The 22,450-nt window shown below is 44.3% G+C and overlaps 1 protein-coding gene across 1 annotated transcript in view; it reads left to right on the top strand.

The window, feature by feature from the left end:
- ENOX1 (ecto-NOX disulfide-thiol exchanger 1) overlaps nt 1-22,450 on the top strand; it is a 478,202-nt gene that overhangs the window by 334,952 nt on the left and 120,800 nt on the right. The window contains exons 9-10 of the mRNA XM_043478063.1: nt 5,430-5,536; nt 9,412-9,529. Coding sequence (XP_043333998.1) covers nt 5,430-5,536; nt 9,412-9,529 — 225 coding nt within the window. The remainder of the gene's footprint in view (nt 1-5,429; nt 5,537-9,411; nt 9,530-22,450) is intronic.

Below are 22,450 nucleotides of genomic sequence, written 5' to 3'. Positions count from 1 at the left end.
AACCCTCAGCCTGCACATGTCTCAAGGTTAAGACAGAAAGCTGAGGGCGGCCATTCACAAGTAACCAGCTGGGGTCTGAGCGCCGGCGAGTCAGCAGGGCCCTTGCTCAGCCTCTGCCTGCTCCCGGCGAGTCTCCCCGGCTCCTGTCAGCGGCGCACTCCTGGCCACTTCTGCCTCCGTGCTGCTCGGTTGGAATCCGCTTTTGCTGAAATAAACTTCACAAATTTTAGTATACTTCAGTTTATCCTTTCACAGGAGGTTTCTTCAAAGGATGATGAGCCGCTTCCTCTCTTCGCCCTTCCCTTATGTTCCCTTCCACCTGCCAGATGTATCCTCAGGGACTCGACTGTCACCCCTGAGATGGACATTCAGCATCCTTTTGAAAAAAAAAATGTCACTTTTATTCTTTTATTGAGGATAATTGCTTTTGGGGTTCGATCCCTGGGTCAGGAAGATCCCTTGGAGCAGGAAACGGCACCCAACTCCAGTATTTTTACCTGGAAAGTTCCATGGGCAGAGGAGCCTGACGGGCTGCAAGTCCCTGGGGCTGCAGAGAGCCTGAGACGACTGAGCACACACACATGATTGTCTTCCAGTGTTGTGTGCATTTCTGCTGCACAAGGCGGTGAACCAGTTACAAATTTACCGACTTGCGCTCCCTCTTGGACTTCCTTTCCGCTCCCATCCCACCCTCCAGGTCACCGCAGAGCCCCAAGCTGAGCTCCGGCGCTCCACGGCGGCTTCCCACCAGCCAGCTTTTTCACGTGCAGCAGTGTATGTGTCAGCCCTCCCGTCCCAGTTCATCTCACCCTCCCCTCTCCCCTCTGTGTCCTCATCATCTGTTCTCTGCATCTGCATCTCTATTCCTGCCCTGCAGACAGGCTCCCCTGTACCATTTTTCTAGATTTCACATATATGCATTATAATAGCATAATATATCACATATATGTTTTTCCCTTTCTGTCTTACTTCACTCTGTATGACAGACTCTGGTCCGTCCACATCCACCACAAATGACCTAACTTCATTTCCTTTTATGGCTGTCACCTTTAATTTTTTTTTCATTTTTCTCAAATAACCTATATTTAGGCAAACCTAATATGTAGAAATCCATGGCATCCCTGACTCGATGGAGATGAGTCTGAGCAGACTCCGGGAGTTGGTGATGGACAGGGAGGCCTGGCGTGTTGCGGTCCATGGGGTCGCAAAGAGTCAGACACACATGGAGGAACTGAACTGAATACATAGAATGGGAGGGGGGATCTGCAAAGTATGAAGAGTCATATTAATTCTCTTACTGAGAGCTCTTTCTGTTGATAATGCTTCCAAAATGCTGAAGTATTCTAACCACTGTAAGCTGGCTTGGGGCCTCCAGCCACCACTCTGCAGAACCCTGGGTGGTGAAGGCCCTGTGGGGGTTGACGTGAGTTTATTCTGCTCACAGCTCAACTTCTGCACGTGGTCTTTCTGAACTCAGGCGAGCACCGTCTTGTATACTGTTTCTTTCTCTCAGCATTGAAGCAGAGTGTTGAAGAGTCCATGTTAGTAACTACTTGTAGTTTTGCCTTGTATGGAATATGTAGTGTGAATCATACTGGGGACGTGGTGAGTGGTCGTCGGCTTCACCAGCTTGCTCTTTGGTGTGTCCTGCTGGAGACAGTGAAGGCTGAATGGTCTTTCCCTGGGACATCAATCCTAGCAGTCATCCTGATTTATGATTTTAAAAATATGCTGTCTTAGAATCACATTCATGAGGGCATACTCTTTGAGATAGTTTCTCCCTAATGATGATGACCTCATGCTGAGCCTAGCATTCTCCTGAGTCCTTTTGTGCACCTTTCATTTGAAAGACAAACCGCTGGTTCAGGGGTCGTCTGCACCGAAATGAGAGAAGTCAACCGGACCTTAGAAATGCTGCGCGAGTTATTTTTCCAAACCTAAGCCAAGTTACCCAGTTTGGGGGTTTTGGTTTTGAGGTTTCTTTAACTTGTTAATATGTGGGCTGGGGAGTGGGGTATAAAACTTAACAAGAAAAAAAGATAATCGTTTTAGTTAATACACTATTGAACAGAAGACAATTACATGAACTTGAAAATGGCCCAGAAAATTCAAGATAAATCTCTGAATTCTGACTTTTTTTTCCTGCACCTCCAGTGTGTGCTAATGTTTTGGCTCCATCTGGATGACCTTCAGGCATCTCAGATTCAGCCTGTCCAGACGTCAGCTCCTGACCTCCTTCCGCAGACCTCCTCTGTGCTCATCCTTTTGGTCTCTGCTGTGCTTCCCAAGTTTGAGTCATTCTGTTCTCCCTTCTCTCGAGCCTTACAGCAAGTCAGCCACTGTGTCCTGTTGACTCCTTGCTCCTCTGTCCACCCAGCGCCCTGTGTTAATCCAAGCCTTCATCATCTCTCCCCAACAAATCCTACTTGAAGGTGCCTCCTCTGGTCTACAGTAAACAGTCACACTCTGGCTTACACACAGTCCTTCCTGAGTCCTTCTCACCCAGATTTAGCCCCATCCCCACCAGCTGCTTTCACACAAAGCCCTTTCACAGATCCATGCCCACCTTTGAACCGGACACCCCTGCCTTCCCTACTGGGCAAGCCATTGATTCATCCTTTAAGACTTAGCAGACGAGGCCTTCTTTGGGGATGTTCCACCTGACTCCCACCTAACTGAGTTAGTTACTGTGTCCCCGTAGCTGTCATCCATACCTCTCTTGTGTAGGATAATCACCTGCTTGTCTTTATTTCTCCCTAGAGACAGTGATCTCATCAGGGGCATGAGCTTTGTCTTAATCATGTGTTTCTAACAATCAGTCAAATGCTTGGTCACTTGGAGGATCTTCTATGTTTGCTGAATGAATGAACAAATTGAACTTATGCCCTGGGATGTGGTAATAACATTTTCTAAATAATTGAGGCACTTAACCTCAAACAGTGAACATCTTCAAGAGTACCGGGCTTCAATAGATACCGGGGGATCTGTTTTTACCCTTGAACCTATGCAGTCTTTCTTATAGGTGCCTTGCCTTCTGTACACCTCCAAGTGCATTACTTTCCTCCCACTCCACACACACATGTGTGACCTCACAGTTTTCACCGTTGTATATCTCCTCTATTAACAGCCTTCCCTGACTGGTGGCAGAATGTTGACTTTCATCCCCCAGATACTCAGTCTCAACCCTTCCTGTCCTTTGTCCTCAGACCTGGTGTCAGGACACCCATCATTCAGGACTCCATCATCTAACCATGATGCTGGTTAGAGTTCTACTATTAAAAGCAATGGAACCCTTTACTCTCTAACAATCCCACGATCACCACCCTGGACAGATAACCTCATCGGATGGTGGATCCCACCGTGGCCTTTTGGGCTGGCCGCTCCGTGTTGCCCATGCAGCAGGCAGCTTGAAGCCCCAGATTCTTGCATCCTCCCCGCAGACAAAGCAACAGGAAACCCAGGCAGCAGGAGCCGAATCAGTTCCCCACCAGCCACGCAGTTGGGCTGAGCCCTCGGGGTGGGTGGTCAGGGGAAAGTCAGCACTGGGGTGGCTTGGCGGGACTGGCCTGGCAGTGTTCCTTCCTCTGGGTGAGGCGGGAGAGGGGAATTGAGTGTACTCAGCGTGGGTGAGCGCTTAGCTGGCCGCAGACCCTCCTGTTCCAAGTAAGTGCAACGAATTCATCAGGTGACCGGAGGATGAAGTTTGATAAGGAGACTCAGAGTTGGGATTCCCTTGAGACAGAAGACAGTCCACGGGAGAGTCCCTGTGAAAATCACCCACAGAGTGCAAAGTGGTTGCATTAGAGTGCGAAGTCGTTAATATTAGAAGTTATTTACCATGTAGTAGGGCTTCCCAGGTGGCTCAGTTGTAAAGAAACCCACCTGCCGATGCAGGAGACATGAGAGACGTGGGTTCGATCCCTGGGTTGGGAAGATCCCCTGGAGGAGGGCATGGCAACCTACTCCAGTAATCTTGGCTTAGAAAACCCCCATGGACAGAGGAGCCTGGCGGGCTACAGTCCATAGGGTCGTGAAGAGTCGGACACGACTACAGCGACTTAGCACGCACCATGTAGTCAGTGAAGGAAATACGCTTGCTTCCTCTCCTCCATCACACACTTGTTTGTTTTTTGAGGGCTCATTTCTGAAATCGGGGCACTAGGTGCTGCTCTTCTGCGGGAATTATTCTATTACTCTTTGACATTCTTTGGACACCGAGAAGATTTGGAAGAGCTTTGATGTCCTTTTTTATAATAGAGCCCTGGGAAATCACTTAAGAAAGATTTATGTTAAGTAGAGCGTTAGCATCCATAAGGAGCTCATTTTACCTGTGCTTTCCTAACATTTCCTAAATGTTTAGAAGTTCAGGTTTAATCATACGGTTCATTCAGTGCCACAACTTCCTTAATCCCGTGCTTAGTAGATTGATAACTGCTTGAGCAAAATTAAATCTGCAGTCGGTTGGCCCCACCTCTGAGCTCCACTGCTAAGAGTCCTTCCCTTTCCCTGGAGAGCTTTGTTCACCCCTCAGCACTGATCATGGACGTAGGACCTCGCCTGGAAGCCACAGAAGTGCTACATTAAGTCAAAGTGATAGAAGTAGAACTTCAAGGGTGTTGGGAGCCTGAGGGGGTAGGGGAGCATTATGAAAGGGAAAACGGAGTCACCGAGAATGGTCCGTGGCCGTGCTGAAACCGTGGAGGGCGCCATATGGTGTTGCATCAAGATCTGCATGCGGTGTGCTGCTGGTTGGGGGAGAGCCTTGGTCTGTCTGGAAGTGGAGGCGATGGCTCCTGTTTAGTGCTGGAGGGCTGGAGGGCTGGCTGCAGTGGGTGCCACAGGGGAGAAAGGGGGACCAACGACTAAAATTGGCCTTGAGATCGAGGGGAAATGTGACACCACTGCTCCCTGCCCCGCCTCGGAACTTGGACACGGTAACGTCTTCAGAGGGCGGCAACAGGGTCCTTGAGATGGAGGCCAACAGAGGGAAAGATGGATGTTTGGCTCTTCCTCATTCAGCCACTCCACCCCGGCTCCACTTCTCAGGCCCCCACCCCAGGCGTTCCTGGATCTGTAGATCTGGATCTGTATGCCACCACCAGTGCCTGTATATCTGTAGATCTACGTTGACAGATCCATCAAGTCATGTTTTTAGACACGAGCTAAAGAAAGCTTGGGTGCAGATGTCCATGCCCTTTCCCCAGCTGTATTTAGAATTTGTTTTAATGTAAAGTTGTGGAGACAGACTTGAAGGGAGACCTCCCCAACCTTGCTAACATGTAAGTACGAAAAGGCACAAATCGGATGGATATCGATGATGTTATTTCTACTGTGACATCATCTATAGACTCCTAGTGCCTTTGCTTTGCTTCCCTAGAGTGATCACAACATAAATTACTTGTCTTGTTTGACTTCCTTGTTCACCAAAGTTGAGCAGATTGTGGCCGTTTTCAACGCTTCTACCAGACAAAAAGCTTGGGACCATTTCTCGAAAGCTCAGCGCAAGAACATAGACATTTGGCGAAAGCACTCTGAGGTTGGTGATTTTATTATTACTTTCTAACCACCATCACACAGCTGGATTGGCAGGGAAGAGTGTGGCTGCAGCCATGATGGTTTCTGTTACAGCGGGCCGTCTACCGGTCTGGGTGCTGTCTCACTGTCAACCCCACGTCCAGCTCAGATTGGTTCCCTGGTCTATAAAAGCAGCTGATCTTATGCTTGGAGGACGGAGTGCTTTCCTTTCCTACGGAGGAAAGCATCTCTCCCATTCACAGTAAAGAGCTCAGTGCCAAAAAAAGTGTAACATGAAATAGAAAACTGGTCTCTACATTACTGAGTTGTTCTTTTCCAGTGTTCTACGGCACCATGGTTACCATTTGCCCTTTGGCTAGAAATGGCAAGTGCGCCTTTCATCTACATCTTCTCATCTTAAGCGATGTTGTAGGCCCCTGTGCCAGCCGATGGGTCCCATCAGATCCCTCCCCAGAGCAACTGTCCCCAGGGTAGTGAATGTCCCAGCTAGAAACTCTCCACCTTTCTGCATCAGTGCATGTGTGAAGTGTGAGTATCTACCCCAAGGCAAGAGCTCAGATCTCGACCTTCCCTGCCACCTAGAAGAACCAGAATGTGTCATGAGGCATTGCTCATCCAGCTGTTATTTTCAACCCTGCAGTGTAGAGTACGCTTTGAACCTGTAATTTAAAAGTAAGTATACTGTCTTTGTTTGCTTCTTTTTTTTTTTTCAATGAGAGAATGTGTTTCATTTGGATGCTTCTCCATCTCTAGCATGTTAATATTAAAGCTCTCTAAATGATAACCCCCTCTTTCCAAATCCCAAACTTATAGAAGGTAAGGTTTATTTATTTAATGATTTTGGCTCACACTTGGAAAATAAGTGTTTTATGTAGAGTTTGAGGAACCACAAAGTGCCGGGGAATCAATCATCTGGGTAGCATTTTAAGTGCCCATTAACTAATGCTAAATTACAGTTGAATACCAATGGCGCTAGATGTAGCATCCACATGCATACCAAATGAATTCTTTATTATCACTGTTATTATGGTGAATACTGAATGACTTCACAATAATGGGACACTTAAAACGCTAGTGCAATTTATTATGAAAGGACATTTTTTATTTTGTTCACAAATTCGGAGAATGTGGCCGGTGACTGATACAATTCTGTTCCTCTGCCCAGGATGATGGATAAGAAGGAGGTGGGGTTTCTCTTCAATGTTGGGGAGAGGGGGGCAGAAAACTGACGGGCGCTCATCTCAGGCTCTCACAGACACTGACTCAGGACCCATGTCAGGGTTGATTTTCGGGAGGAAAGAGTCCCGGAAATCAGTGATGAAATATCCAAGATGAGTGTTCTGAAACACTCATTGGAATCCATAAAGCACGATTCAGATGGGGGAATGATATGCCTATGAATTGTTCATTTTTTTGGCTTCACACAAAACCAGACATACTGGGAGAAATGTTAAGAGAAGGGCAGGTGGCTTGATGCTGGATAAACCCAGACCTAACAAATCTGGCATTAGTACGTGAGTGTCAGCAGCTCACTGATCCATCAGGCTTCCTGCCACGTCTGATCCTGCTCCCCTAGCCCTGCCTCCTCCTCCTGTGCGGGGCCATCCTCTCCTTCGCTGAACAGGACACGCAAAGGGTTCCAACTCTGTCTCACGGAACCCTCCTGGGAGGCAGAAACGGAAGCAGTCCAGAGAGATGCTCCTGGAAAGGGGCTTGGTGTCTCCCGGCCACTCCCACCGCCTCTTTCGATATACCAGGAAATAGAATTCTAAATTACCTTTGATTTTCTCTCCTCCATGTCGCCTAACTGATTAAATACCAGTTGGCAGTTTAACATTGTGGGTGATTTCTCAGTTGCATATAAGCTTGATAATTGGCTTGATTTTTTTCCCATGTTCCCGTGAACAGCATCTGTTAATTATCGGCAACACCTTTACAGATTTATTAGAGTGTACTAGTGATTTACTGCTGAACCAGAGGTACCCTGTGGAAACACCCACAGTTGCTTTTCTTCCCCCTCCAATTTTTTTCCTTTCCATCACCCTTCCCCACAAGAACAGCTACTGTATGACAGCTTGTCATTAATTGTAAAGACTAAACAACAGACCCTTTCAGCCTCCTTTTTCCTTTCCACCTGAAGTTTCTTTGTTTCGAGTATTTTCAGGCCACCTCCTGGGGAAGTGGGCTCCTTGTCAGTGGAAAGATTAGCTGTCCACAGTCTAAATTCCTCCCCACTAATCACATGTGACGTCCACCTCCGAGCTCCGATGGTGTTATTTAAGGCGGAGTTGGAATCTCTCCCTGCTGGGTGGCATGGTCAAATAAGGGACTGCTGCCTTCATCCTTGTGCCGCTCAGGACTGCCCTGTGATGGGTGGTCCTGTCCCAGGCACCTCCCTTCTACCTCTCCCTCTCCCTGTCTTGGGTGACTTCCCTGTCTCTGCAATAGTGGTTCCCGGGGTTCAGAGCTGACCATGCGAGTGTGATTAGCGAAACATAATTCCCCATCCATCGTGCTTCAGCTAAAATCTGTGCACTGTGGAGACAATTGAGAGAACCTATAACAGAATAATGCAGACACATCCATCCATTGAAAGGGCACTTTGTGTTTAAAGTCACGCCATTAATACATTAGTGTTGTGATTTAGTTTTATTGTGAGTCATAGATTTATTTATTATAAAGTGAAATTATTTTAACTGTTTGACTTTTATTTAGAGACTTTGGTTTAAATGGGGAGAAAAACAATAATGCATCCCTGCTCTTGTTTTTTTTTTTTTCCTTCTTTGAGGCCAGAACATGTAAGAGAACAGAATAGATAAGAATTTACAAATATACAATATTACAGCTTGATGCAAAATAGTAATATACTAATTTAATGTAAACCATTACAGTGCCCTGATTTTTAGGCACAGTAGTAAACAATTTATTATGTAATTCTTTATTTTTGAAAATGAATTTTAACATAACACTTTTCCATTCAAACAGCCTTGTATTACTACTACCTCGTTTATATGTGAGTAGGCTGAGACTCAAAGAAATTAAATGCCTTGATTACAGTCACTTCTCTAGGAAATGGAGAAAGATACAATCCTTAGACCTTAAAGGGATGCTAAAACAAGCATTACATCACAAACAATAAACCCCTGTGATAATGTGAAACACCAGAAAAGAAGGCATCTGCTTTTATTTTGTCCTGGAACACCTTTGGCTATCTGAAGTGTGTGTGTGTGTGTGTGTGTGTGTGTGTGAGAGAGAGAGATCACACATAGGCCCATACACATATGCAGGGGCACTATTATGCATGAACTTAATTTTCAACTTAATGAACCAAATCTCACATGATGCTAAGAATGTCACATGCATTAACTTGTTTATCCTCAAAACTCTTATTGTCACGCTATCTCAGTGAGTGAATTGACCCTAAGAAAGATGAAATATCCTTAAAGTGACCCAGTGATTCAATGGTAGATGAGGCCTTTTAAAAATTCCCCTGTGTGCATTCCTAATCACTAGCTGAGTCCCTCCTGTGTGCCATTCCTGATAACAGACGTTTCTGTGGGAGCCTCAAAACAGCCCTGCCAGGGTGGATGTTATTGCCCCCATTTTTACCAGTGAAGAAATTAAGACTCAAGAGATTGAATACCTTGTTGAAGAGCCCTTGACTCACCTTTGGTGAGCAGGGATTTCTCGCAAATCAGATACCGAATCCCTCGGTCTGTCTGCACCCCAGACCCCGCAGAACTCCCCTCTGGGTTAGGTGGGGCGGTGTTTGGGGGGTGAAGACATGCCTGTATCAGTCTTAATACCCCGAGAGACCGCTGACAAAGCCACGTCACGTGTCTGCAACTCTGACGCCCGTGGGTCCTCTGCTTCCAGGAACTTCGGAATGCTCAGAGTGAGCAGCTTATGGGCATCCGTCGCGAAGAAGAGATGGAGATGTCGGACGATGAGAACTGTGACAGCCCCACTAAAAAAATGAGAGTCGATGAATCAGGTAACGCCGATCACCACCACACCCCTGTGGGCCACCGTAATGATCTTCCTAGTCTTAGCCGGGGCGCACACATCGGCAGGCGGTCACATCACTCGCTTTTATTTGAGTTATGCTAAACTTTTCATCTTTGAGTGACTCTGCCTTTTATTAACAGAAGTTGAAATTCCTTCTTGGGAGCATAATGATTTAAATTGTCCCAGTTGTTTCTCATGTTCATGAGTTGGACTTTTTTTTTCTGGGACATTTGCCTCTTCCCATAAAAATCCTCTTCCAGAGTGTAGCAGCCACTGCTGATGCGGAAATACAGATAAAATTTGGTTTCAGTTAGCGTACTTCTTACGTGGGAAATGTTTAATCCCTAAAGAAGGTTTCTAGCCTCCAAAGCAACATGCTGGAGAATTAGATTTTTTTTTTCCCAAAAAATTTTAGTTCCTAACCTATAATCAAAGGGATGGCCCCATTTGGTACCAAGAAAGGGGCATCAATCCTTGAGTTATAAAAAGGAGAGAGGCTTAGAGAGAACCTTGCTTTATATGCTCTGACTAATCTGAGATGCTGATTTAAAACTCTTTCTCAAATTGTGTGTAATTCCCTTGGAGACGTATCAATAAAAGCACGGAAGGGAAATGCTCACTCAGAGGTAGGAGACCCCAGGGGAGACTGCTTGTCTGAGGGGAGGGGTGTTGCCTGTAAGGCCTGGGGACAATCACCATTGCCACCGTTGCCAAAAAGGGAATAAAACAGTCCCCTCTCCCGGGCCTTTTTAACAGAAAGACTCAGGTGACCAGGAACAAAGGGTTTTTGTGAATTTGTTAGTAGAAGCCAAAATCAGGATTACAAAATGATCAGGTCATGAGGATTTCAAAGTTGTCAGTTGGGTTGCTTCCACATCTTGGCTATTGTCAGCAGTGCTGCTGTGAACATGGGTACATGTATCTTTCTGAATTGTAGCTTTGTCCGGGTGTATGCCTAGAAGTGGGATTGCTGGGTCATATGGTAGTTCTGTTTTTAGTTTCCTGAGGAACCTCCAGGCTGTTCTCTACAGTCGGCTGCACCAACTTGTATTCCCACCAACAGTGTCGGAGGGCTCCCTTTTCTCCATGTCCTCTCCAGTATTTAATATTTGTAAACTTTTTAAGTGATGGCCGTTCTGATTGGTGTGAAGTGATACCTCATTGTTTTGATTTGCATTTCTCTAATAATTAGTGATATTGAGCATCTTTTAATGTGCCTACTTGCCACATGTATGTCTTCTTTGGGAAAATGTCTATTAAGGTCTTCTGTTCATTTTTAAATAGGGTTGGTTGTTTTCCACTGTTGTTTATTTGTGTGAGCTATTTGTGTATTTTGGAGATTAAGCCCTTGCCAGTCGCATCTTTCACAGATATTTCCTTCCAGTCCGCAGGTTGTCTCTTCTTTTTTTTTTATGGTTTCCTTTGCTGTGCAAAGCCTTGTAAGTTTGATTAGGTCCCATTTGTTAATTTTTTAATTTCTATTGCCTTGGGAGACTGACCTAAGAAAACATTGGTATGATTTATGTCAGAGAATGTTTTTCCTATTTTCTCTTCTAGGAGTTTTATGTTGTCACGTCTTATGTTTAAGTCTTTAAACCATTTTGAGCTTATTTTTCTGCATGACATGAGCGTGTGTTCTAACTTCATTGATTTACATGCAGTTGTACAACTTTCTCAGCACCATGTGATGAAGATCATGTCTTTTCCCCATTGTATATTCTTAGTTCCTTTGACAGAGATTAATTGACCGTAGGTGTGTGGATTTATTTCTGGATTCTCTGTTCTATTCCATTGACCAGTATGTCTGTTTTTGTACAAATGCCACACTGTTTTGATTGCTGCAGCTTTGTAGTATTGTCTGAAGTCTGGGAGAGTTATGCCTCCCGGAAACAACCACTATGTCCATCAACACATGAATGGATAAAGAGCATGTGGTACATGTGTACAATGAAATATTCCTCAGCCATAAAAAAGGATGAAATAATACCATTTGCAGCAACATGGATGCAACTAGAGATTATCGTACTAAGTGAAGTAAGTCAGAGAAAGACAAATACCACACGATATCATTTATATGTGGAATCTAAAATATGGCACAAATGAACCTATCTACAAAACAGAAATAGACTCACAGACGTAGAGTGGTTTCCAAAGGGGAGCAGGGGGAAGGAGAGGGATGGACTAGGAATTTGGGGTTGGTAGATGTAAACCATTACATTTAGACTGGATAAACAATAAGGTCGTACTATAGAGCACAGGCAACTATAATATATCCAGTCTTCTGGGATATATAATGGAAAAGAGTGTATGTATGTGTGTAACTGAATCACAGCAGAAATTGGCATGGCACTGTAAATCAACTATGCATCTATTTTTAAACTAATTAATTAAAAAAATTAAAGCTGTCAGAACGCTCTCTTTCTGCAGTACTTTAGAAGAGAACACCTGAAGCATAAGATGATCACAAGGAAAAGCTCCTGCACAGAAATATACAGAGGGGAGTTTCCCTTCCCTAGAGCATGGTTCCTAAAAACATTGTTCCCCAGTCCAGCAATATTAGCATCACCTAGGGACTTATTCAAAATGTAACTTCTTGGGTCCTACTCAGGACTTACTGAATCAGAAACTCCAGGGGATGCAGGCAGAGGGGAGGATGTACTGAATCAGAAACTCCAGGGGATGGGAGAGGAGGATTGTGAGATCCAAAAATCTGTGATTTAAAAAAGCCCTGTGGGGAAGCCCGAAGCAGGCTCAAGTTTGAGAACCAGGCCTTATAAAATTCCCCTTTCATCCTCAAATTCCATTCATGTAAATCTTTTAAAGCCTGGCGTAGAAGCAGACACCACACCGCAATGTTTTGAAGCCATGTATCTTTTGTCTGGAAAATGAACCACCAAACACTTACGTGTCACATGTAATGTCTCTTATTAAACTGATGTCACGTTTCTCAGGCCTGCTCGATTATTGGGTTTGGATTTGCTTATGTGAGGAAACCACCTTCTGCACACCATTTCTATTCTGCACACTTTCATGTATCAGAAGAAGAGCGTGAGTTTGGGTGTGATTTTTCTTAAATTCGACGAGCTCTTCCAAGAAATAGTTTTTTTCTCAAAAAAGGCTTTCATCATATTTGAAGTTTCTAGATGCTGGACAAGTTTGCACAAAACCTGGATCCTTAACATCCTTATAAGGTAGGTGGAGAAGAAAAGACTAGGCTCAATCAGGAATTCAGATTGAAATTGTGGCTTTTCTTATTTAAGGGGGTGACATTTCTTTTTAAACTACCTACCAATTTCTCAAGTAAGAAACATGTATAATTTCATAGCCTGCTCAGGAGAAGACAAGAATAATAATAGGCCACAGAGAAAATCTTACAGACTGTGGTAGCAAGCGTGTGCCTATAGAATGACCTGCGATCTCTGCTCGAGAAGAATCCACAAGATACCAAGGACCTCTCTTCTCAGTCAGGACCACAAAGATGCTCCCAGGAGGTTTGACTGAAGAGCCCTTCCCAGACCGCTATGACTTTTTTCCCCCCAGGCATCTCATAAGAGCCTGAAATAAGACCTGAACTTGCAGAATGTTCTCCAGGCTTGTTCCTTTGGTCAGCAGAATGAATGAACTCAACACAGTACATGATCCACACCAGGTGCCAAGGGCAGAGATGAAAGAACCGGAGAGCAAATGCCAGGCCCTAAGGAGTTCACAGTCTTTCTTGTGTTTCTCCAAACGAGATGGACCAGAGAACATAGCGTGTGGTTTATGAGGAAAGTGCAGGACTGATGAGATGGAAGGAAAAGCCACCCTTGTTCCACCAGGCCCTCAAGACCCTGCCAAAAGGCAGGTGGGGCTTCTCTCAGCCCTGCCTATTCAGGGGTCACAGCCTGACAGCAGGAATCCCCTTGATCTTTGGCCAAGCCTCAGACAAAAGATCCCTGTGAACTGCTGGAAGTGGTTCAGGTGCCTGAGGGAAACGGGTCTTTCAGAGGCATCTCTTTAGGTAACAGGCCACTCATTTAGGTACAAATTTGCGTGTCTAGTCACCTCTTAGCAGGCCTCTGAAGACAGCACTTTACTGCAATGACAGGGAAATTTGCCAGACTCGTGATAGAAGTGAATTTCTGCATCTTTTGCAATGATTCCCGACCTTTGTGACACCAGAGGCTGGTTTCGTGGAAGATAATTTTTCCATGGACTGAAGGGGTGGGGGTATTGTTTCAGGGTGATTCAAGAGCATTGCACTTATTGTGCACTTTATTTCTATTATTACTACATCGGCTCCACCGCAGGTCCATCAGGCATCAGATCCCGGAGGTTGGGGTTTCCTGCTCAAAGGAATCCCCTGGCCCTTCCTCTTCTGAAATCTTGAGATTTTGCCTCAGACCTTCCTGGCAGCAGCTGCCCCAGAAATTGTTAGAAATGCCAGGGGGGATTCCCCCTGGTAGGAGCCTCCTACCAGCCCTGCCCTCCCATCTCCCTCCCAGAACAAAAAAACCAACCTCCACAGGTTTTATTTCTGATGGGGAGATGGAGAGAATTGACTTTGGTTTTCAGAAAAGGAAAACTTCTATGATACCTTGAGTTTAATTTTTTTTTTAATCAAAGTTTTTCAGGCCATCTCTGCTCTTCCGATTAAGGAGAATGCTTCCTTGTACTTTGGCTGTTTACCGCGCCTGGTAATTTACCGTGTGTCTTTGGCCAGAGTTCCTCCAGACCAGCTGTCCCTTCCAGATCACTCTGGGCAGGCTGGTCACCAGGGCTCAGCAGGTGACTCTTAAAGGGGGGAAAGGGGTTTGCTGGAGCCAAACTGTGATGCTGATGAAAATGAGAATGATTTTTGTTAATACATTTGAAAATCAAGACAGACGTATAAAGCGTTCGTTCGGGAAGATTGGCATCCTGCTCCCAACCCCTGAAGATAATTTCTGATAAAAATTCAAATGTGTTGTTGCACAGTCTGCCTCCTGCTGCAACCAAGCCAAACTTTTAAAGCCGAGTCTATTCCTACTTACCCCTCTCTCTCCGCCCACTCCCTCTCCCTCCCCCCAGCTTCTCCCCCAGCCCCTCCCCTCACCCTTTCTCCTTCCTCCCTCCAGATTGCCAGTGGAGGGGGCGCAGGAGTGCGCTGGAAGGAAGGGGAGGGGAGAGGAAGGCCTCCCTTGGCAGAACCTGATCAGCGTCAGTGTTACGAGAGAGTTCAGTGGGTCAGTGCATCTTGTGAAGCCCTTCCAACTACCACATGACAAGTAACTCAGTGGCTGTTAACTCTGCCTCTTATCTTGATCATCCTCCAATGCCTGGTCCTGGGCCTTTCACCAAGTAAGTCGCTCAATAAAAGTTGGTTGATTCAGTAGCATCATCATCTTCTTCCGCTCTGTTTTTGATGGTGCTGTCCTGTAAGTCAACCAGAGTTTCTCCAGTTAAACTGAAATGTCAGGCATTAAGTGGCATGTTCAAACAGGGATGGTTGATTTCTCCACAATGTTCAGAACTTTAGCATATCCGGAATTCCGTGCCACATGCTGAAGAGGCTATTTACCAGAGAGTTGAAACTCAGTATTAACCTAATGATCAACAGGCATTTGTCAATCACCTTCTTGTGTTCAAGGCACTGTGGACCCAGGGGTACGAGAGAGTTTAAACACAGTCTACCTTGCCCTCCAGGCTATGAGATACTTTTTGAAGAGAAATATGAACATTTTTTAAGTTAATAGAAATGCAGTGCCTGAAGCCAAATGTGTTTTAAACCATTAATTTAAATTCAGTATAAAGCAAAATGAGCATCACTTCCAGTGTGTGTACCTCACCCAGTATTTGGTGAGTATACATTATATGTTGAACACAGATTTGAGAAAAGTAAAACTAAAACAGCCCTTGCTTAATAGACAACCCTTAAACCATTCCATAATGTACAGACACTCTTGGATTTTAACTACACCTCATTTAAACTCTTGAGTTCTTTGTAGGGACAATTACTCTTAATTTTGAAGAGTGTTGTCCACGGTCGATTTTCTGTGGAGACTCAACCACAGCATAGGTACAGACTTCTTTTTAATTCCAGTGAGAAGTCAAACCAGGATTTTTGACAGCTGAGTCCAATTAGGGACTTATAATTGGGTCAGCAGTATTCAGTATATCTGAAGTTTCATATACAGCCGGAAGTCAGGTTAAAAGATTAATAATCAGAGAGCTCTCTCTGGCCATCCCTGATCTCTTTGAACACCAGGACTGCCTTCATTTTTCTGATTCAGTTTATTTCCTGGAAGCAAGTGCTTTTGAGCGCCATGAAGGAGACCCAACAGAGACATTCCAATTAGACACCAGCCCCAGAGGCTCACCTAAGGTGTTTGTAGATTTCCTGTTTTCACATGTGATGGTAACCCGAAAGAGAAGTAAGAGTGGTGATGTGTGTCCATCAGTTGCCACCGAGTTAAAGATGAGCATTTTATTATCACAACTGAATGTCTTCTGGGACCTCCAGGGCCAGACAAGGAGATGTGATCAGCTACAGCTTACATGGCTTCAATGAGGAAGTCAGTCTTCAGAACCGTGCTGAGACGCCAGCTTCACTCCTAATCTCTTGACATGGAGCTTCATTTGCAAAGCAGTCCAGGCTTTTCCTCGGTTTCTTCCTTTGTATTTTAATCTTGCTAATCTTGCCAAAGGAAATCAAATCGATGTTTATTTGGGGCAGATTTTTCAGCTCCCTGGTGATTTCATGTGCAGCTGCGGTTCTCATCTCATGATAGATGTATTTCCGAGAAGTGTAGAAATCAGTCTTTACCTTTTATGTGTAAGAGGTGCGGGTCATGCGTGCTAAGTCACTTCTGTCGTGTCCAGCTCTGTGCGACCCTGTGGACTGTAACCCGCCAGGCTCCTCTGTCCATGGGATTCTTCAGGCAAGAATACTGGAGTGGGTTGCCGTGCTCTCCCCCGGGGGATCTTCCTCACCCAGGGATCAAACCCGCATCTCTTCTATCTCCTGCATTGGCAGGCGGGTTCTCTGCCCCAGCACCACCTGGGAAGTCCCACCCCTGTGGTGGGGGGTAGCTTGTCACAGCCACACACTTGTCCCAGGAGACCATGCTTATCTGTTGTGTACATTCACATTTGGAGCCTAAACTCTCCATAAGCCAAATCCCTTTATAATCTTGTTTTTCTGTAGCACGCAACAATGCCATATTCCCAACATCGCTCTCAGATATGCACAAATTTTCCATAATCGTGTGTTTCATGTCGAATCAGTTCATGTTGCTGAAATTGTGCTGTGTCTCGGAGACCACGGATTTTTCCCTAATGCTTCAGCCACTTAGCTGTGTGGCCCCTCCAGAGAACCCAGGCGAGCCCTGGCAGAGCGTCTCTGACCATCCACGCCTGGTCCGTCCTTGCTTGGAGCCCAGTGGGTTCTCTGCTTGGTTTCCTGGGTGACAGCCCAGCATGTGCTTCCAGCCCAGCTGCATTTGCAGAGCAGACTTCGCTCTCTGAAGCCCTGGCTTCCTGCCTGGTGACAGGAGCCCCTAGAGTGTGGTGAAGGGCACCTGGGCAGATGGGCAGATGGGCAGATGGCAGGCAGTGGGGAAAAGTGGGGGACTTACCAAGCAATGTTTAGAAAGGGAGAGGTGCAGAGACCTTGACCCAGAAGGAGCATAGACAAGTGACCAGTGGGCAGCTTGAGGTCACAGCACAGCTGCCCCTGACCAGCCTGTGGTACTTGGATGCCTTTCAACTGCCAAGAGCACTGCGATCTAGATTACAGTTTATTGTGTTTTCTGGGCATTTCATTCTGATAAGGTTTGATTGCGGGATCATTACTTTGGGGAGTAGATTTAATCCTGTTTTCTTAGCAGACTCTAAGGACACTGAGGGAATATTTATGTAATAAGATGCAAAGTTGCTATGGAAAATACTATAGCAACCTAGCATCTTCCCAGAGCCAGGCAGCCACTTGTAACAGCAATCTAAATTTACATTTATTTTAGTGTCATTTTATCGACACTCTTAGTATCTCATTCTGACAGGATGTTAAAATATGTTTTCAGCTTGCATTTGAGCAAAATTAACACAGTGTTGTTGGAATTTAAGTGGGGTTTGCACAACTTCTGGAAAAAACAGCAGAGTATTTTTGAGCGAGTTTAGATGACAGAATCTGGGTAAGTTTGTGACTCTTTTCTTTTTCCTTTCTAAATGTAGAAAAGAATTCTTTAGTGGCATTTATTCCTAATTTTTCCTCTTAGTTTGTAACAATGAGTCGGAATTTCTGATTACAAAATGAGAATTGTTCTTTTCAACTTTGATGTAATTTTTTAAGTGCCCACCTATGTTTCTAGTTGGTGCTTATAGAAAATGCTTTTAGTAGACCAATCCATTGCCCTCCGGCAGCATGTAGCATTTTAAAAAAAATTATTTTTTATATAAAAAATACTTGTTAATTTTGGAGACTCTAATGATTACCAATAATAAAAGAGAAAACTGTGTTAGTTATAACACTACAAAAGACTTTAGTTTTTAATTCTATTTCTTCTGCACAGCCTAACTATGTAAGCATCTTTGTATTTATTTTTAAAGCTCAGAAACAATTCTGTATGATTTTGTTTTCAGTCAGACCAGTTTGTATGGCAAGTGAGGTTTTTTAAAGCTTTTTTTTTATATGTTAATGAAACAGAAAATATAGAGCAAATGCATGTATATCCTTTCTGAGTCATAGACTCCTTCCTGTGAACCTTTTATGATTTGAAGCTGTAGTCTTTGAGGTGGGCAGAGTAGACACCTAAGGTTATTAAAGCCTGAAAATTGGGCCAGCCTTCCTCATAGCATCTTTCAGGTCCCTTAAATGTGAGCATGGCGGAAAACTATACAGATATGTAGTTGGTTGGTAGTGGAAAGATAGTATCTATTGATTTTCTTCTCTGCCTTTCCATCTGAAATCTTCAAGTGTGACTATAACACTGTTAAAGTAGGACATTGGCCAAAAGAGTCGATACCAGACCATATTAAAACATATGCTACTACCAGCTGTTGAACTGGTAGTTCATGAACTAATGTACTGTTCATGAACACAATCTTCCTAATTCTATGCTTTTATTCTGCATTGTTCAAGACAGTTAGCCTATGCAGTGACTGTACCTTGACTTCTAACAGTGTTGCTCATAAGCTTCATTAATCACAGACCTAAAGATGCTAATGTCTGTTGTAGGAAGACTGACAATGAGGGCAGACATCCAGTAGAATTTCAGTGAGCCATACACATTTAGAGCTAATGGAAAAAGTAATTTAAAGGAGTATCAGTAATTATTTATTCCCTTGCTTAGAAATTCCACCTGCCATTTATGATACTTAGAGGCCCTGGACAGGGAAAGTGAAAATGAAAGTCGCTCAGTTTTGTCCTACTCTTTGCAACCCCATGGACTATACAGGTCATGCACTTCTCCAGGCCAGAATATTGGAATGGGTAGCCTTTCCCTTCTCCAGGGGATCTTCCCAACCCAGGGATCAAACCCAGGTCTCCCGCATTGCAGTTAGATCCTTTACCAGATCAGTCACAAGGAAAGCCCAAGAATACTAAAGTGGATAAACTATCCCCTCTCCAGTGGATCTTCCTGACCCAGGAATTGAACCAGGGTCTCCTGCATTACAGGCAGATTCTTTACCAACTGAACTATCAGGAAAGCCCAAACAGAATTATCACATTTAATTTTCTATATATTTTATAACTTCCTAGACCACATTGTCTTGCAGTTTCCTATTCTAAGTATGGTCATATTTGCATAGCAATTAAAGATCTAAGAAATCATTCAAGTTCTAATCTAGGCAGAAATGTTAAGTCCTTTCTTTTTTTTCATATTTGTTTCTCTCTGGCTGCGCTGGGTCTCCGTTGCCGTGCGCAGGCTTTCCCTCGCTGCGGTGTGTGGTCTTCTCTTGTTGCTGACCACAGGCTCTAGGCACACGGGCTTCAGCAGCTGAAGCCCGCAGGCTCCAGAGTTGTGGTGCGCTGGCTTGGTTGCTTGGGTCTGGGGTCTTCCCAGATCCCAGAATCGGGGCCCTTTGCACTGCAAGGCAGTTTCTGACCCGCTGGACCACCAGAGAAGCTCCTCATCACAAGGAGATTGGCAGTGATGTGTCTCTTCATCAGATGTGGAAGAAACACTTAGAAATCCTTTTGTATGCCCTCCTCTTTGCACAGATAGGAGTGTGTGGCTCTGCACTGTGATGTTATGTCACTTGCCCCAGATAGTAAGTAGAAGGTCTACAACTCGGTCCTAGTTCCCTTCTTTCCAGGCTGGTGGTCTTTCTGTGGCACCACTCCACACGTGTTAGAGGGGGAAAGGCTCCAGAATATCCCTCAGATGCCTTGGGTGGCATCAACAGAGTCAGTGGAATCAACCAAGGATATTGAGCGCCTGCCTCGTGCATGGCACCATGAGGCCATTTGGAGGCAGAGGTGCACTGGGTGTGTTCATTACCTGAAAAGGCTCATCCTGACCAAGCTCCTTGCAGCTTTTGCTTAGTCTTCCCGTGACTTCCTGGATTTTCTGCTGACTGGAAAGAAGTTAGCTTCAGCACAGGCAGTGCATGTGGCAAACTGTTCTCTCGCCCGTGCCAGCAGAAATGCCAGCTTCTAAAAATATTCGGGAAACTGGCACAATCCTTTTTCAAGTCAAGTGGTATTTATTTCCTCAAAAACAACCTGTTCTGTGGCTTTGAGCAAAAAGAAGACATGCTTTGAAGAAGTGAAGCGTTTACATGGGGGAGGAATCGTGCCATGTAATGTATGCCTTTGATAAACCAGATAGATAGATACACTGTCTTCCAATGGAAGCCCAAGTCTTTCATTCCCTGACTCTCCAAAAAGGCACAGAGAGAAATAAAATACTCCAAACCACAAGCACAGATGTGATGATTGATCGAGAATGATCCGAGCTACAGTATTAGTTCTTTGATTTCCCATCTCATGTTTTCTCTGCATGCCCAGGGACTGGGAGAGCCTACCTGAAAATCATTCATTGACTTTCCATCTAATTTCATGACCTGTTGAAGTGTTCTCACTCCCTCCTTGCTCCCGAGGCTTCTTCTTTATGAGATGTACCCCTCAATCAATCTGGAAAATAAAAGTCTTAAGGAGAGCATCTACAGTAGTAATCTTATTGAGATGCACACACTCAGGCATGTTTTGATTGGAAAGAGATCTTAAAAGTATTATGACCTCTCCTTTCTTATCCCATATCCAAAATTATAATGACAAAAATGGAGTTTTTACCCCCAACAATAAGTAGCTGGAATGCTGAATAAATTCTGCAAGTTTGTATTAGTGATTTTTTTGTAATTACAAGTTTTTAAGCAAAACTTAAGTGGTAACACGAATTTGGCAAATCTCTTGGAAGCAGGATAAGCTATTTAATTCTTTTTTTTTTTTTAGTTTTTTAATTGAAGGATAATTGCTTCATTTTGTTATTCTTTTGTTATTCTTTTCTTTAGTGATTTACCAGTCGGTTGTTTAAGAAAAGTCTCCACTTGCCATTCTAGACTTTTCTTCTAGTTATATAATCTGAAAGTTGTAAAGCTAGCCGTTTCTCTATCCTCAGCTCTTGGTTTCCTTGAAATTGTCTTAAGCAATGCCATAATACAAAGCAATGATAAAACAAAAGCAAATATTTAGTGAACTATTACTTACAACGTATATGGGACCATGATATCATGTCTTGCAGTGCCCTATTAAGGAGGAAAAGTAGCAAGGTCTTGTAAGACTGTTTAATACTTAGTCTTTGAACTGAGCGTGTTGTTTTCCTACTCTGAAAAATCCCAGCACCTATCAGAGATCTCCCGTCCCTGGAGTAACCCTGGATCACGGGCCCATACTGTGCCTGCCCTCTGCACTCTCAGAAGGCACAGCCAAAACTAGCTGATAAACTCTCACAGGGTCTGAAAAGAAGGGTAAATCTATTCAGCTGAATTCTGTCATCCTGGAGAAAGTTTGGTTGGTTTTTGTTTGTGTTTTTGTTTGTTTAAGTAAATAAAGGTGAGATGGAAGACTTTCTACCCCATCTACAGGACTAGGTCAGGATCTTTTAACCTCCCTTAATGGCCAGCACCTTGCAAGGTACACAGTCAATGGACAAGAATTTGTTAAACAAATGGACCAGAAATAAGAACTAGGAAGAACCAATTCAACTAATTTTTTAATCTGTTGAAGGATATTTTTTTCAGCTTAGACGAAAAGAAAAAATTCTATTATCTGTTTGATCATGTTTTTCAGATGAGAAGCCTGAGGCCTAAGAGAGGTTGACTAATTGCCCCAAGTCTCATAACTGGCATGTAGCTTTAAAGCCCCTTCTCTCTTTCTAATACTGCTCTGCCTCGCTGTTACACATTGTATAATCTGTGTCTGCACGATGCTCTGAGGTTGACAAGGGCAGATGCTGAGATGCAAAACAGTCCAGCCAGCGTCCTCTGGGGACTGCTGCCCTCAGGTACACGCGGTGGTCCCTGAATCACCATGTGTGTCCTGGCCCTTCTCACTTCTCTGTGGGAGCTTCTTCCAGAATTATGCAGAGACATCTGCATGTTACTGTTTAGAGCAGGAAGAAGGGTGTGTTCTTTCAGGTCATTAAAGGATGGGAGATGTGGCAAGGTGATGGATGGAGCTAAAAGGGAAACAACAAAGAAATATGTCCGGTAATGTTTGAAACCATTTTTCTCCTGGAACTAGGTTGAGATGATTGCAGATGGAAAAATAAAGCTTTTTTTTTTTTTTTTTTTTGGTAGTAACAGAAAATTATTAGGTCCTTGAGCTTTTGAAATAGAAATCAAAACCTAGATTGGACTTTTGCCCATTCTATATAACATTTAGGCTCTAAAGGAATAGTCTAATTGATGCCAGGCCATCAACACCATGTTAACAAAGCATTTGATG

This window comes from Cervus canadensis, chromosome 9, assembly GCF_019320065.1.
Source record: "Cervus canadensis isolate Bull #8, Minnesota chromosome 9, ASM1932006v1, whole genome shotgun sequence".
NCBI lineage: Eukaryota > Metazoa > Chordata > Mammalia > Artiodactyla > Cervidae > Cervus > Cervus canadensis.
The sequence above is the reverse complement of the archived record's forward strand: the minus strand, read 5'-3'. Positions and strand labels throughout refer to the sequence as shown.